The 13,994-nt window shown below is 40.6% G+C and overlaps 2 protein-coding genes across 3 annotated transcripts in view; one reads left to right on the forward strand and one right to left on the reverse strand.

The window, feature by feature from the left end:
• Positions 1–202: 202 nt before the first annotated feature.
• Positions 203–13,787, reverse strand: Saxo2 (stabilizer of axonemal microtubules 2). 2 transcript variants are annotated; one of them, XM_038313850.1, is made up of 4 exons: positions 13,654–13,787; positions 10,432–10,611; positions 8,404–8,606; positions 203–1,146 (listed from the first exon to the last, which is right to left on the reverse strand). In XM_038313850.1, the coding sequence occupies exons 1-4, from the start codon at positions 13,689–13,691 to the stop codon at positions 203–205; spliced, it is 1,365 nt and encodes a 454-aa protein (XP_038169778.1). In that variant the 5' UTR covers positions 13,692–13,787. The 2 variants fall into 2 exon arrangements, with proteins under 2 accessions (XP_038169778.1, XP_038169779.1); XM_038313851.1 differs by lacking the exon at positions 10,432–10,611 and having other exon boundaries at positions 13,654–13,697.
• A 66-nt stretch (positions 13,788–13,853) lies between these two features.
• Efl1 (elongation factor like GTPase 1) overlaps positions 13,854–13,994 on the forward strand; it is a 109,511-nt gene continuing 109,370 nt past the window's right edge. Inside the window, exon 1 of the mRNA XM_038313715.2 lies at positions 13,854–13,947. The gene's annotated coding sequence lies outside the window, so the exon portion shown is untranslated. The remainder of the gene's footprint in view (positions 13,948–13,994) is intronic.

Here is a 13,994-nt window from a genome sequence, read left to right on the forward strand (position 1 = left end):
GCAGAGGCAGGCGGATCTCTGAGTTCGAGACCAGCCTGGTATACAAGAGCTAGTTCCAGGACAGGCTCTAGAAACTACAGGGAAACCCTGTCTCTAAAAACAAAAAAAAAAAAAGAACAATAAAAACAACAAAAAAAAAAAAAAAAGAAAAAAACAAAAAAACTGATCTCTCGGTAGCTTTCTTATAAAAATTATTTGATTACTAAAAGGCCTTCACTGCAGGAATTACCTTGCGAAAGAACTTATGTCCTTGGGAATTTGTATTTTCAAATACATAACCTGGAGGAGAAGGATAACTAGCCGGGCAGATTTCCTGTTTCTTCGGTGTGTACTGTATGGAATACATGGTGACATCATCAAGTGGAACTGAGCTCTTCACAGTAGCATTTAAAGGTTTGCAGCTCTCTACTGGGATCAACTCATGGGGCACAAAGTGAGATCGGAAAGTGCTCAAACCATCAAATTTCCCGGATGGGTTGGGAATCTGTTGCTGCTGCTTAATAAGCCCTTGACGACAACTTTCCCATGCTTGGAAATCTTCCTTCATGGTGCTTTTTCCTTGGAAAGGAAAACTGCTTTTTCTTCTGTGAGAAACCGGCTTGATGGCAACAACACGGCTGGCCTGGTAGGGAACATAGTCCAGGTGGCTGGTGCTGCTCAGCTGCATGCTTCCTTGAGGGGGCACATATTCGGCTACTTCCTTGACTTTGGGTGGTGGGATTTCCCATGGTTGGAAACTGTCACGGAATTCAGTGCTCCCACTGAAGGGAACATTTTGGGTTACTCTTGTGTAGGCAGGTCTGCAGATTTTTGCAGTTTCTCCAGTAAATCCCTGAAAGTCATTCCGGTGAGTGGTAAGATCCTCAAAAGGCTGCTCAGTAGGCTTATAAACTTCTTTTGGTCTTTCGAACTTGACTTCGAGCTGATGAGGTACATAATCTCGGCGATGACTTGTATCGCCATCAAAGGGGCCTACAGGACACTTGACTGCAGAGCAGGGCTTAAAGCTTTGCCTTGGCTTTATCTCTCGGGGAACATAGTCATCCTGAAATGTAGTTGAGTTTCCGAATTTCACATCTGGGGGATGGTAAGTTTCCTCTGGTTTGCACAGTTCACATTTCTGAATCTCCCAAGATCTATAGTCATCTTGAAAATTAGAACAAACAAAACATTTTTTAAATAGCGAAGAAAAGATCTTTCTTCAGGGAATCCTGACTCTTTCTCTCACTGCCAACCATCCTCTGACTTCTTTTAGATACATAAAGACTAGCACAAGCTGTGATGTTTCCCTTATGTTTGTTCTGTTTCTTTTCTGTCTTTTTCTATGCATCTCCCTCTTGAGGACAGTTAATTTTCTACTTCCAGCAGATGTCTGATTCCATACAAGGGCATATGGTACACATGACCCTGAGTATGGACACAAAGTTAAGTAGACTGTGTTGTGGGTGAAGACAGTATAAAATGTACTGGCAACATTTTCACTATAGCTCACAAAATACTAAGGTCAACTGTAAGAATCAGGGCTTGAGAAGCCTCAAAGAGGAAGAAGTCAATGTCTTGATTATGCATCTCATGAGATAGACAAGTTTGCAAGACCAAAACATTTACAAGACAATTGACCAACTTTTTAAGTATCTTAAAACTCACAGGATGGACTCCAGGATCCTATTAGTGAAAACTAAAAATCCTATGAAGAAGGAAAATTTTCAAATTTCAATTTAATTCTGATCAAAGATGCAATATTCCATGGAATATTGGGATTTAAGACAGTCCCAAGAGATACAGTACCATCTAGAGATCAGGAGCCCAAACTGAGTATGTTTAAAACTGCATGTGCAATTTAGAAGTGAACATTAGGGCTGAGAGTTAGAAGTTCAAAACCTACAGCTTGCTTAAAGCATAGATGGAAAGTGGAAGTGTTGATATTTCAGTGAGGGCTTCTTTGTGTAATCTATCTCTAGACAGAAAAGTAGTAAGCTGAGCACTATGGTAAAATTTCCTTCACCATACAAGTCTTTTAGAACACTAAGCATTAATTTCTAAGTGACAAGTACTTTACATACTAGATAATGTAGTAAGCTAAGAAATAGAAAATTTACTGCATCCCCAGAACATTTTTTAATATCAAAAGTTAATTTATAAAAGGCAAGTATTTTATACATAAAGTAAGAGAATAGAATATGAACCAGAGTCTAGGGAATGACAACTGAAATAGTTAAGCCTTGAATGCTTACTATGTGGCTATCAACTGGGAAGAAAAAAGCCCTCATTCATAGGTGTTCCTGCTGAGTTTTAAACTAATTATTTAAGCTACTGATGCTTAGTGAGTGAAAGCCCAGTCAAAGAGCAGACAATCTTTAAGTTACCAGAATTCAATGAAGCCAAATGGCAAGAAAAGATGAACTAGACCAGTATTGTGAGCCTAAAGTTGAAAATCAAGAACCAGGTGGAAGAACATAAAAGAATGGCATGAGGTAGTGCTGCAGACTGATGGCAGACGGGAGCCGTATACTGAAAGAAGACAGAGGTAGCCGGAGAAGCCGGTCGGGAGGATAGCAACAAGAGAAGGGTGTGAATGAAGCAAGATGCTGCGAGTGAGATCATGGGCACCTTCGCCAGTGCGCTTCTCTCCAGCTCCCTCTGCGCCTGACAGCTCTCCATTTCCAGTCCACAGGAAGCCTTACTAGGGATCTTTGTTCTTGAGCTACAGTATAAAACTATAGCACTATTTTTCAGTAACTAAAGGGAAGTCAGAGATGTTAGTGAAGATCCATAGTTTCACAGTTATATTGGAAAAGTCATTGCTGCCAAAGTGACTACAAGAAAGAAACAATGACTGTGTAAATGAGTCGAAGAAAGTATTTCCCCATACCAGAGCAACTTGGGCTTTCAAAAAGGAAAGAAAAACCTGGAGGGTGAGAGACAAGTCTTGCTAGTATGAAGCAGGCTAAGGCCGACTTCGTTTTAAGTTTCCAATCTCAGGGATAGGATTACCACAGAGCAGGTGCTGGCAAACGTTTTGATGTAATGGCCAAAACATGTCTTAGGCTTAAACACAAGTCTCTAAATGTGGAGTGCCTACTGCAAATGCAAAATCCTGTCACTGTCCCAAGAATGCATCAATGGGTAGTATGGAAAAGAACTGGTGTGTCGATTGAGTTTTATTTTCAAAAAGAAAACGGTGAGCTGCACTTGGCCTGCAGGCCAGTTTTTTTTCCCCTTGCTTTAAAATGTACAATACAAATTTTTCACAAATCCTAGTTCTTTTGAGTGATATGGTTCTGATTTGCATACGCAGTTGTGCACCTTAATGATGGGGACCTAGAGAGCTACATCTTTACAGTTCTTTTGCTAGGGGAATATCAGCATTCCATGGTGTCTTTGTCCTCGCTAGGACATCATCTTAGTAGACTACAGTTGTAAAAGCAGTCTTCGTTGACTGCGTTGTTACACATCACGTGACTATTAAGTAACAATTAAGGTACAGCACATTTCCAATTCTTACCTCTTTTACTTTGTACTTCTATAATTGGTAAAAAAAAAAAAGTCAAAATTAATAGCATTTTTGCTCCAGAAAAACATGATACTGTCATTGCACCTATTTCTGGGAACTTTTTTCTCTTTATGAAGACCAAGTTTCTGTTTCTTCGTATTCCATTTACCTGAAGAATTTCTCTTAAGACTGCATATGACATTTACTGATAATTCTTTGCTTGTCTGAATAAAAAGACTTTATGAAAGATATTTTCACTAAGGGTTGATATGGTTGGCAGACTCCTGTGCCCTAGCCTTCAGCATTTTCAAGATGCAGCTACGCTATCTTTTGGTTTCCATGGTCCTAGTTTCCACTCTTCTTTTTCGATGTTTTTGAGACAAAGTTTCATGTAGCTCAGGCTGGTCTTCAACTCTCTGTGTGGCCAAGCGTGTCTTTACCTTCTGATCCTTGTGCCTCTACTCACCAAGTACCAGGGTTACAGGTGTGTGCCACTATGCCTGGATTAATAAAGTGTCTCTCATATTAATCAGTCTGTATGTTTCTACATGATGTTTTAAATGATTAATGTAACCTTCTTGGGGAGGTTTAAAGCTTTCTTGGTTAATATTTTGAGATGTTACTTATTATTGCTGGAAAATATTCTCTTAAATCTTCAGATAATTCATTTTCTTTTCCATCTTCTGGTGTTCTAAGTGATGTATGTCAGGTCTACTTCAAAGTGTTCTACAGTTTGGGGCACTTCATGTTGTTTCCCTTCCTTACATTTTGTTTATATTGATTTATCTGAAGTCCACTGTTCCTCTCCCTCCCTGGCTCTACTCCTATCTACTGAAATCCTATGTAAGCCATTGTCATCTCTATTAATTTTTTATCCTTTTTGTAGTTTCCATATTGGCTAATTTTTCCACTTGTTTCTGACTATCAGTCATAATTTTTTGATTCCCTGGTAGATCCACTATCTGACTCCTTCCTGGACTGAGTTTTCCTTTAGTCTCATGACAATGTCTTCCTTTCCCCCTCTTTACCTCCCCCCTTTTATATTTTGAAAAAACAGACATCATAAATGAATCCATGTTCATTTGCCAGAGCTTTATTGAGTGCAGTTTGGTTCAATCCACAATTGAGTTTGGCTTACCTTCAGTGGACCGGCAGAGTGTCTTTGGTGTAACTCCTGTGTTCAGGTTGGAGGCTGGTTTGTGGGAAGGTGTGACTCCTGTGTTCAGGTTGGAGGCTGGTTTGCGGGAAGGTTTTTCACCCATTGGTTCCATCTTTTAGCTTTCTACACTTCAGGAAACGTGTCTCTCCATATCCTGACTTTCCCAACAGTGACTGGGTTTCTGTGTGTACATGGAAGGATATCTGTTGTCCTTCTCCAGCTCAGTCTACCCTGCACCGCAGAGGCAGAGCGTTGCCATGCTCCTGCCCTTTACAGTAGATCTCCAGTGCTCAGCTCCGGGGACAGCTCTTCTTACATGTTAAGAAGCTTCTTTTGCTTATTTGGTTGATATCCCTGGGGGGGCCCTGCCCTTTTCTGAAGGGAAACAGAGAAGTGGATCGGGGACAGAGTGGGGATAGAAGGGACTGGGAGGAAAGGAGGGTACTATGGTTGGGATGTAATAAATGAGAGAAGAATTAATTTTTTTTTTGGTTTGACTTGTTTTCTTTCTCTTGTCTCCAAGCTGTAACATTCACTTTGCATTGATGACTCTTCTGTTTTTGCTCTGTTAGTGGACTTGCGATCTCAGCTTTCTGAGGGATTTATAAGCAGTTATGAGTCTACATATTACCTACTTAGGCTTTCCGTGTTTGGTTGCGAACACTCTCTTCAGTTTTCTGCATCTTACTCAGAAGTTGGAAATCCCAGATAATTCTTTATCATTTCAAATTACACCTGCAATTCTTCAAATTCAGTTTCTGTAACAGATATCTATTTGAACTTTATTTTTTAAGTTAATTTGGTAAATTATCTTTTTCAAAGAATTTCCACAATTTATGTAAATAGAAATTCTTGAAATCAGATTTTAAATCTCTTGTATGATGAACCACTCTTAAGTATTTAAATGTAAAGCAAAGAATGATCCAGCTAGGCTTGAACATGTCACTATTAGCTTTCTCTCATATGTTCTCCATCCCACATAACTTATTCCCTACATTCTTTTGAATTAGTACAGTTTTTTATTGCCCCATCTTTATTAGAATTCTGCTAATCCTTTATTCATTTTAAATAACAATGCTTAATTTATACTCCTATGCAGAGGAGTGCAAAGTTATTTTTTTTTTTATCAACAAGGGTTCTCTTTTATCTTTTGATATCCAACAGAACAGATGTGAACAGATCTTTCTTTGTTTTTCATTTGCGTCTCCCTATCTTAGTGATTCTGAGAATCTTTTCCTTTTCATGTACTCATTGATCATTTGTGTCTTCTTTGAAAAAATGTTTATTCAGGTTCAAGGATCATTCTTAAATAAGATTTGTTTTGTAATAAACTCCTGAGTTCCTTATATATTTTGGATAGTAGCCCTTATCTGAATTATGGTTTGCAAATACATAGGTTGCATTTCACTTCTTGTTGCAGTTTTTAGTTTATGTAATCCTAGTTATGTGTTTTTGCTTTTGTTGTCTGTGCTTTTGGCATCCTATCTGAAACAAATCCCAAAGTCAGTATTTCTTCTTGGAGATTTACAATTTTAGGTCTTATAATTGTGTCTTTCCTCTGCTTTAACTTTTGTGTGTGGTAAAAAGACCCATTTTATTATTTTTGTATGGGGCTTATCCAATTTTCCTAATACAAATTATTGAAGAAATTATATTTTTTTTCTACATTGTGTATCTATAGCTCCCTTGTTGAAGATTAATTAGCTGTATATGCTAATATAAATTCTTGAGTCCTTGATTCTGTTCCATGGGTCTGTGTGTTCATTTTCTTGTTATTAGCATACTAATTATGGAAGCCTTGTAATAATTAGAAATCAGGAAATATTATACTGCAGGCTTTGTTCTTTCTCCAAACTGTTTTATTAGTTTTCTGTGGTGTCATCTAAATTTTAGAATTGTTTTTGCTATTTCTGAGAAAATGTCACTGGAATTTTGATAGTGATTGCATTCAATCTGTAGACCGTTTTGGTATCACAGACATTTCAATACTATCTGTCCCAACCCATGGATACAAAAGAGCTCTCCACTTCTTTCAATTTGTGTTTTATAGTTTTTGATGTACAGATTTTTACTTCCTTATATTGGCAATAAAATTTCTGAATGTCAGTAATAATTCTCCAGTCTATATCTCTGTATTCTCTACAATAAGCACAGGGCAGAGTGAGTTCTAAAACCTTTATCAAATCACAGCAATCTATTTTTAGCATCTACATTTTAATATGAATGAATTTCTAAGCTAAGGACAGACACCTTTCTGACTCATGAAACCTCGTGTTCAGAAATAGAAATCCACTTGCTGTACTGCTGGGTGTTTTCCTCTCTACAATAATCTATTTCTGTCTTCCCTCTGCCCTCTACTCTTAGACTGTAATAGATACCTGCTCTAACGAAGGTATTCAGAAATACACACACAAAATTAAGTACAGTTGAGGTTGCTGTTTCATGCCTGAAAATCTGAAACCCTATGTGTCTGTGTGTGTTACATATATGCACACAGCATCCAGGAAAACACTATTACTGTTTTTAAAATATATTTCATAGGAGAAAATTACTATGGTTTCATAGATGCCAAAGATTATCTTTTATGTTGAGAATATCTTTTATGCAAATCAGCATCTCAGTAATTTGCTTGTGATGTATGACTCTACTCACCATCTGTAGTCTCTATAACTGGTCCTTTCTATAGCACTGTATATACTCAGTCTTTCAAAATCAGAAAGACCATTATTCCTAGCTTCCCCAACAGATCACCGGATATTGATACCTTGAATTTTACTTACCCATTTAATGCTAAGAGTTTTTAAAGTATTCATTGCTATTACCTACTTAATTATATATGCCAACACTCTTGCAAAAGGTTTTATATTGGAGCACACCCATTCAGCTACTCCACATAACCAACAGGAAGAATATAAGCCTGCATGTGCAATTGTGTTACTAATGAAAAAAACTACAATAGTTCATATCAAGATAGTCTGTTTTTAAATGAAGACTTCCAAGAGTAACAGAGTATTTTAACACCCTGTAGGATTTCTTGGGGCAGGTGGTCATACAGTTGCCAGCGCCTACTCTTGTAATGAACTGCTAACAATGGGAAAGCATACTCACACTTCTTTCTTGCTGCAAGCAAGACTTGGAGGGCTCGGCCCTATCTGCTGTCACCTAGCACTGTCTGTCACGAGGTGGAGATGCTTATCTTGTTCCAAATGACAGTACCAAGAATCATCTGCTCCTAGATCAAAGCTTCATCCTCTAATCTAGCCTTTAGAGTATAAAAGCAATATTCTGCCTGTTAATCTACTGATTCATTAGTTTTACAAGTTGCTCTGGGATTTGTGTCAAGAGGGCAGTTGCTATTTTGTCTTTTCCACAACTCCAACTTTCTCTGCTGAGTCTCAGCTCATTGTCAGATAGGAAAGGGTGCCAAAGACAGCACTAACTAAATGGGACAAAGGGAGGAGTGCAGCCTAGACCCTTGGCCAGTGCAGTCCTTTGCTTTTAAGATGTTCAGAGACACAGACCACATAGGGGAGAAATGTGGCGGAGAGTCCAGGACTCCTGACGCCCCAGGAGGCAGCTTGTTCACTTGTGACTGGGTTTTGCTAACAATACTATTTTGGTCAGAGCGAAGAATGCTTTTTCCTAGCTGGTGGCTAAGTACGATAGTACAAGAAAATGATGAGGTGACTGTGAAGGTCAAAGCTGGCAGTTTTAGGCGCATGGCACCTTTGCATTTACAATGACAAGTTACCTTTGTAAGTTGGGACAGTGTCCAGCTTTCCCTTTTTAATTGGTTGTCTTTCCACAGGCCGGACCTTTAGCACAGGCTGTACTTTGAAAGGATTAAAATCTCGCTGGTAGGTAGTACCAAGATCAATTTTCCCCTGTTTGGGTTTATATTCTTCCGGTATGTGGCGAGGTGGTTTGACTACTTCGTAGGGACGATAATCTGACCTGAAATACACACATATGTGTGTGTGTGAAACATAGCTTCACTGGTTCTTCTGTTTCGATTATTACAGTACTGAAATCTTCAATTTTGTCTTACTTGAGTAATCCAAGGAGATATTAAAATGGTAATAGTTGATTATTTGAAAGAAGCAATTAAATTGTTTTATAAGATTCTATCCAATGACAACAAAAGACAAAAAAATCCTAGTTTTTAAAAATTGAAACATCTCAATTTGATCTGGTGAGTAAAATTCTCAAGTAACTTCATTTTATTTTTTTATCTAATGTAGAAGAGAAAGATTTGATGAGCTGATAGACTGTCAAGACTAACTCTGTATCCAACTTGTTAAAAATCACCTGTACCAACAGAGACTATACTTAGGCACAGTGATTTCCTAGGGAAGCTGCAATATCTTCCTGTACATTGTTAGAATGATCACTAACTCTGGCTCATAGCACAGATATGAGTCTTACTCAGATTCTTGATCTCTCAGAAGCCCTGGCATGGATGGGAATGAAATGGGAATCCGCCATGCTGTGCATTATCTAACACTACTGTGACAGAGGTGGTACTGCAGGGCTGAGACAGTCCAATGCAGTGGAGAAAACCAGAGTCAGGGCTAACTGGACTGCCTGAATCCAAATCCTGGTTCTGTCATTCAATAGCTTCATAGCCTTGGATAACTTAGTTAACCTGTCTATGCCTTAGTTTCTTATAAAGTTGGACAATATTATCATGACCATCATAGTTAAAGATACATACTGTCAATTCTGACAGTCACCTAACTGAGCTACAGTTATGCTGTCAAGATCAAAAATCTTATACACGTTCACACAGTCTCTTTCTATATTCTAGAAACATATAGTACAGAATGGCACTTACTCTTTGTACGGATCAGTCACCCTTCAGTTTTCTAGTCAATATGATCAACGTGAGCGAATCCTGCGAGAGTTCTAGGCCCCGCTTTGAGGAAGCTGGGTACCTGCTCTAGGTAACGGGTATTGCTCTAGGTAACGGGTATTGCTCTAGGTTGCCGAGGATGAAGTGCAGAGAAAACAACAGGTGTCCGTCCTGCTGCTGCGGACACTGTGTTACAACAGGGATATTTACTTGGCCTCAAAGGCTGAATTTAAAAAGGTAGGATGGCAGAGATGATATTTACAAAGGAAAATTGAGCTGATATTTCCAGATTGGATGAGTATCAGCTAGGGGAAGAGGGAGAATTCCAAACAGGAAGAACAAACTAGAGAAGCAAGCAGGGTGTGATAATCCACGTAGTAGCTACAGAAGGGACTGAGTCTGTGCTAAACAACAGAGATGTTTTAAACTATTTCAAGCAGGATCATGATAAGATTAAATTTTCATGCTTAAAAAATTGCCTTGGCAGGTTAATATATTAGATACCAATCAGAGATGCAAAAACTAGAACACATACATAGACATACCCACACATACACATGCTTGCAAGCACATGTATGAGGGCACACGTGCTCTCTCTCTCTCTCTCTCTCTCTCTCTCTCTCTCTCTCTCTCTCACACACACACACACACACGTTAGGAAGAAGAGGCATTCCTATAGATGGTGAATTGCATAAATATGGGATATTTTAGGCAATTAAAAAATCAATAAAACCTCATTTCCCCTTTCCTTCTCTTTGCCAAAGTAACTTAATTTCTACCTGTTTTTCTCAAGTTGTGATTCACTTTTTGCTTCTCAAATTAGTCCAACTTAATTCAACTAGATAGTTAAATTAAAATAGTAAGAAAGCTTTATTAAGGCCAGAAAAGTTGAGCAAAAAAATAAGGAAACAATTTCTCAATATTTACTTAAATGTAGTTACTCCTTCCACTTTACCACGGTATGCCTGAAATTCTTGCTTGGGTTTAAGACTCTGAGGTGGAAGAACGTTGCCATATTTTGGATATTTTTCGAGATACTCCGTTGTGGGGCAAGATATGCCAGAATGTTCATAAATCCGCGTGGTTCCATGCAGACAACGATGCCGCCTGCACAAACAAAGGAACAGAAACTTTATTTTGCCTTACAAGCATCTTGTGTGGTTACTGCACGTTAACCAGATCCCAGTGACCATTTGAACTTTAGCACAGTTTACCCCTCTGCATAGAAGCTTGTAAAAATAATAAGCAAATTACAGTGTAGCCTTATGTAGCATAAACTGACTTTGCTCATAGTACTTCAGTGACTTTTTACGCTACTGAAGGAGAAAAGCTAACAAGGGCACTTCCTAGATGCCTGGCAGACAAGCTTTCTGTTTTGGTTTCACCTACGACAGACACTTAGAGGCGACTCTGATTCAGAACATAGCTACGAAAGGAAGGAGGCAGAGCACAGCATCCACTTTTGGTAGTGGGGGGCGGGGTGGGATATAGTAGAGGCCGAGAGATTAGAGCTGGGAGATGTTAGGCAGCATCCTGATTACACATCTTTCTTCCACGTGTCTAAGAGGCTTTAAAGTCAGGAGAGTCCAGAGACTCGGCAAGGCCACTGAAAAGGAGGCTTCTGTAAACTGCTGAGCGACTTTGTCCCACGCAGGGACTAGGACAATCCAGGAGCAGAGTACACAGCTGCACGGACTAACAAGACACCAGTCAGAGCCACGGAGTTTGTTTTCACTGTCCACCAAAGTGCTGCCTTCACACCGCGACATACCAAAGACTGTGGGTGACCATGAGACAACAAAGTGCAGACAAATTATACAGAAAGCAGAAGCCTCCAGTCGAGCATTTGCAATCCTTAAAAGGAAATTTTCTTCCTTCTGCTTTATAGTTTCGCTGTTAGTTATAGCTGTTTACAGTTGTTAAATCTTCCTGCTTTTGTGAAGAGGCAGCTCATAGAAATGATGAAATTGTCCGGGCGTGGAGGTGCACACCTGTAATACCAGCACTCAGGAGAGAGAGGCAGGTGGGTCTCTGAGTTACAGGACAGCAAGAGCTGTTACACAGAGAAACTCTTCTCGTGGGGAAAAAAGAAAAAAAAAGAGATGATATCAGAGGTCCCTAATGGGAGCTCAAAGGAACTGAATTTGAGGTTCATAATGTGAATCCTTGCTTCCCAGCTGATGCAACCACTCTGGAATGCTTTTGGAAGCTGGCACCTACCTGGTAGAAGTTGGTGACTAATGACAGCCCTTGAAACATGGCAGCGAGTCGAGCATTTGCAATCCTTAAAAGGAAATTTTCTTCCTTCTGCTTTATAGTTTCGCTGTTAGTTATAGCTGTTTACAGTTGTTAAATCTTCCTGCTTTTGTGAAGAGGCAGCTCATAGAAATGATGAAATTGTCCGGGCGTGGAGGTGCACACCTGTAATACCAGCACTCAGGAGAGAGAGGCAGGTGGGTCTCTGAGTTACAGGACAGCAAGAGCTGTTACACAGAGAAACTCTTCTCGTGGGGAAAAAAGAAAAAAAAAAGAGATGATATCAGAGGTCCCTAATGGGAGCTCAAAGGAACTGAATTTGAGGTTCATAATGTGAATCCTTGCTTCCCAGCTGATGCAACCACTCTGGAATGCTTTTGGAAGCTGGCACCTACCTGGTAGAAGTTGGTGACTAATGACAGCCCTTGAAACATGGCAGCGTAGCCCCTGATTCCAAAGGTTTTTCTACTTCTTGGTCTGCCAGCATGTAAGAAGTCTTGCTTCATGTTCCAGGAAAAAGAACTCCACCACGCCTGACTGCATTGACTGTACCCTTGGAACTGTATGCCCACAGACTCTTCTCCCTTGTTCCTGCTTGGTGATGCAAATGTACCTAACAGATGGACTTCAACAATAAAAATAACAGGGAGCATCATCCTTCTTCCCTCCCAATAGGACAGGAGGAAAAGATGGGGTGGGGAGTGATGGTGTGAAGAATCGTTGTCCCATTCTGAGACAGTGTCCCATGGAGGCAGCCACATTTTAAAGCCACTGTCTGAGTAGAACTATGCAAGTCATAGTAACTTTTCATTTTGTCAAGAGGTTCTCATGCCTCATTTATAAAAATGAAAGCAGCAGGGGCATTGCTCGCGAAGGAACTAAGTTTCTTCAAGTGACATTTCAGTTGATGTTACTAGCCATGCTTCAAAGCTTAAAGGGACTTCTTTTTACATGGGCAGCACCCCACCTTCTTGGATAGTGATATTATTTGAAGAGTGAGGAGTCCCCAGTATAGAATTTCTTAATGGGTGGATGGGAAAAGAACTTATGCTGTAAATAAAGATTAAAATAATTTTTTTCTTACACACCAGATTTACACCTTAAAATTTATGTTTCCACCCATACTTACATACAATGGTTATTATGAAAGAGGCAGAAAAATTGCTTTAAATCAACATGTATTGCAGGTGGTTGCCCTTGGAAGGCGATTAGAAATACAAAGGGTTTGTCATTATTCATATTTACTTAGCAAAGGTGATCTAATCCCTGGGTTAACACTAAGGCTGAGGAAAGAGAAGAAAGTGTTTACTGTTGTTTGGAAGGTTGTTAGGCAGTTCTTACAGATCAAGTCTGAGGTTTAGGCTGGGGACTACTGCCATTTTTGTTTGTCAGAGAGACCCTAAGAGAACGCTGTCTGGACAGGAATAACAATAAAGTTTGGAGGATTCAAGGCCCCGGCTTGCAAACCAAAGACCTTGGCTATCTTCCTTTTAAATTAACCAGCATAATTGGTGGGTGGGGGAACGAACTCTCTCCTGACCAGATTCCATCACTTACCAGCCATATTTGCTCATACTACTTACCAGGCCCGGGCTGTATTTCAGTTTAAATCTCTGGATAGGAAACCGCGGGGATTGCAAAGAAGAAAAGTTTTGCCCTAGGAGTCAGCCAAGTAGAGAAAAAGAGCGCACTTTGCAGACTGTTAAGTGGGAGCCTCGCGGGGCACTCGCCCCTCAGGCAAGAGAGTAAATAGTGTGTGTGTGTGTGTGTGTGTGTGTGTGTGTGCGCGTGCGCGTGTGCGTGTGCGTGTGTGTATGTGTGTGTGCGTGCAGCGAGGAGTTAGCGGTGCTTACGGCTCCACAGCCGCAGCCGCAGCCGCCAGCCGTTTCTTACCCGCAGGTGCAAATCTGACACAGACACCAGTTCCTCATGCCCTCGGCTCCAGCGTCCTTTTCCGCAGGGCTTCAGCGGGCACTTTAGCGCAGCCACAGCGTCCGCGGTCGTCAAGGTAACCGCGGAATTCTGTGGGGGAGGGCGGGGGAGGAGCGACGCGACTTCCGGCGGCGTCTAAGTCGCGTGCGGGTCAGAGGTCGCAGGCCTGCAGGCCCCGCCTCCCGGCGCCGGCGACTTCCGGCTTGAGTTACTCCTGGAGCCTTAGAAGCGTGAGTCGAGTGCGGCGTGGAGCCGGTGAGTGGCGACTTGCTAGGGAGGCCGGTGACCGGACGGTGGTGGGA

The sequence above is a fragment of the Arvicola amphibius genome, chromosome 12 (assembly GCF_903992535.2).
Source record: "Arvicola amphibius chromosome 12, mArvAmp1.2, whole genome shotgun sequence".
NCBI classification, from domain to species: Eukaryota; Metazoa; Chordata; class Mammalia; order Rodentia; family Cricetidae; genus Arvicola; species Arvicola amphibius.

Bases quoted from the DNA above. Each gene is read 5' to 3' on its own strand.
- Saxo2 (XM_038313850.1), bottom strand. From the start codon at position 13,691: ATGAGGAACTGGTGTCTGTGTCAGATTTGCACCTGCGG. The intron at 10,612-13,653 runs GTAAGAAACGGC...TTGTTTGTGCAG, and splicing joins TGTCAGATTTGCACCTGCGG to GCGGCATCGTTGTCTGCATG. The intron at 1,147-8,403 runs GTAACTTGTCAT...CTAATTTTCAAG, and splicing joins CACTGTCCCAACTTACAAAG to ATGACTATAGATCTTGGGAG.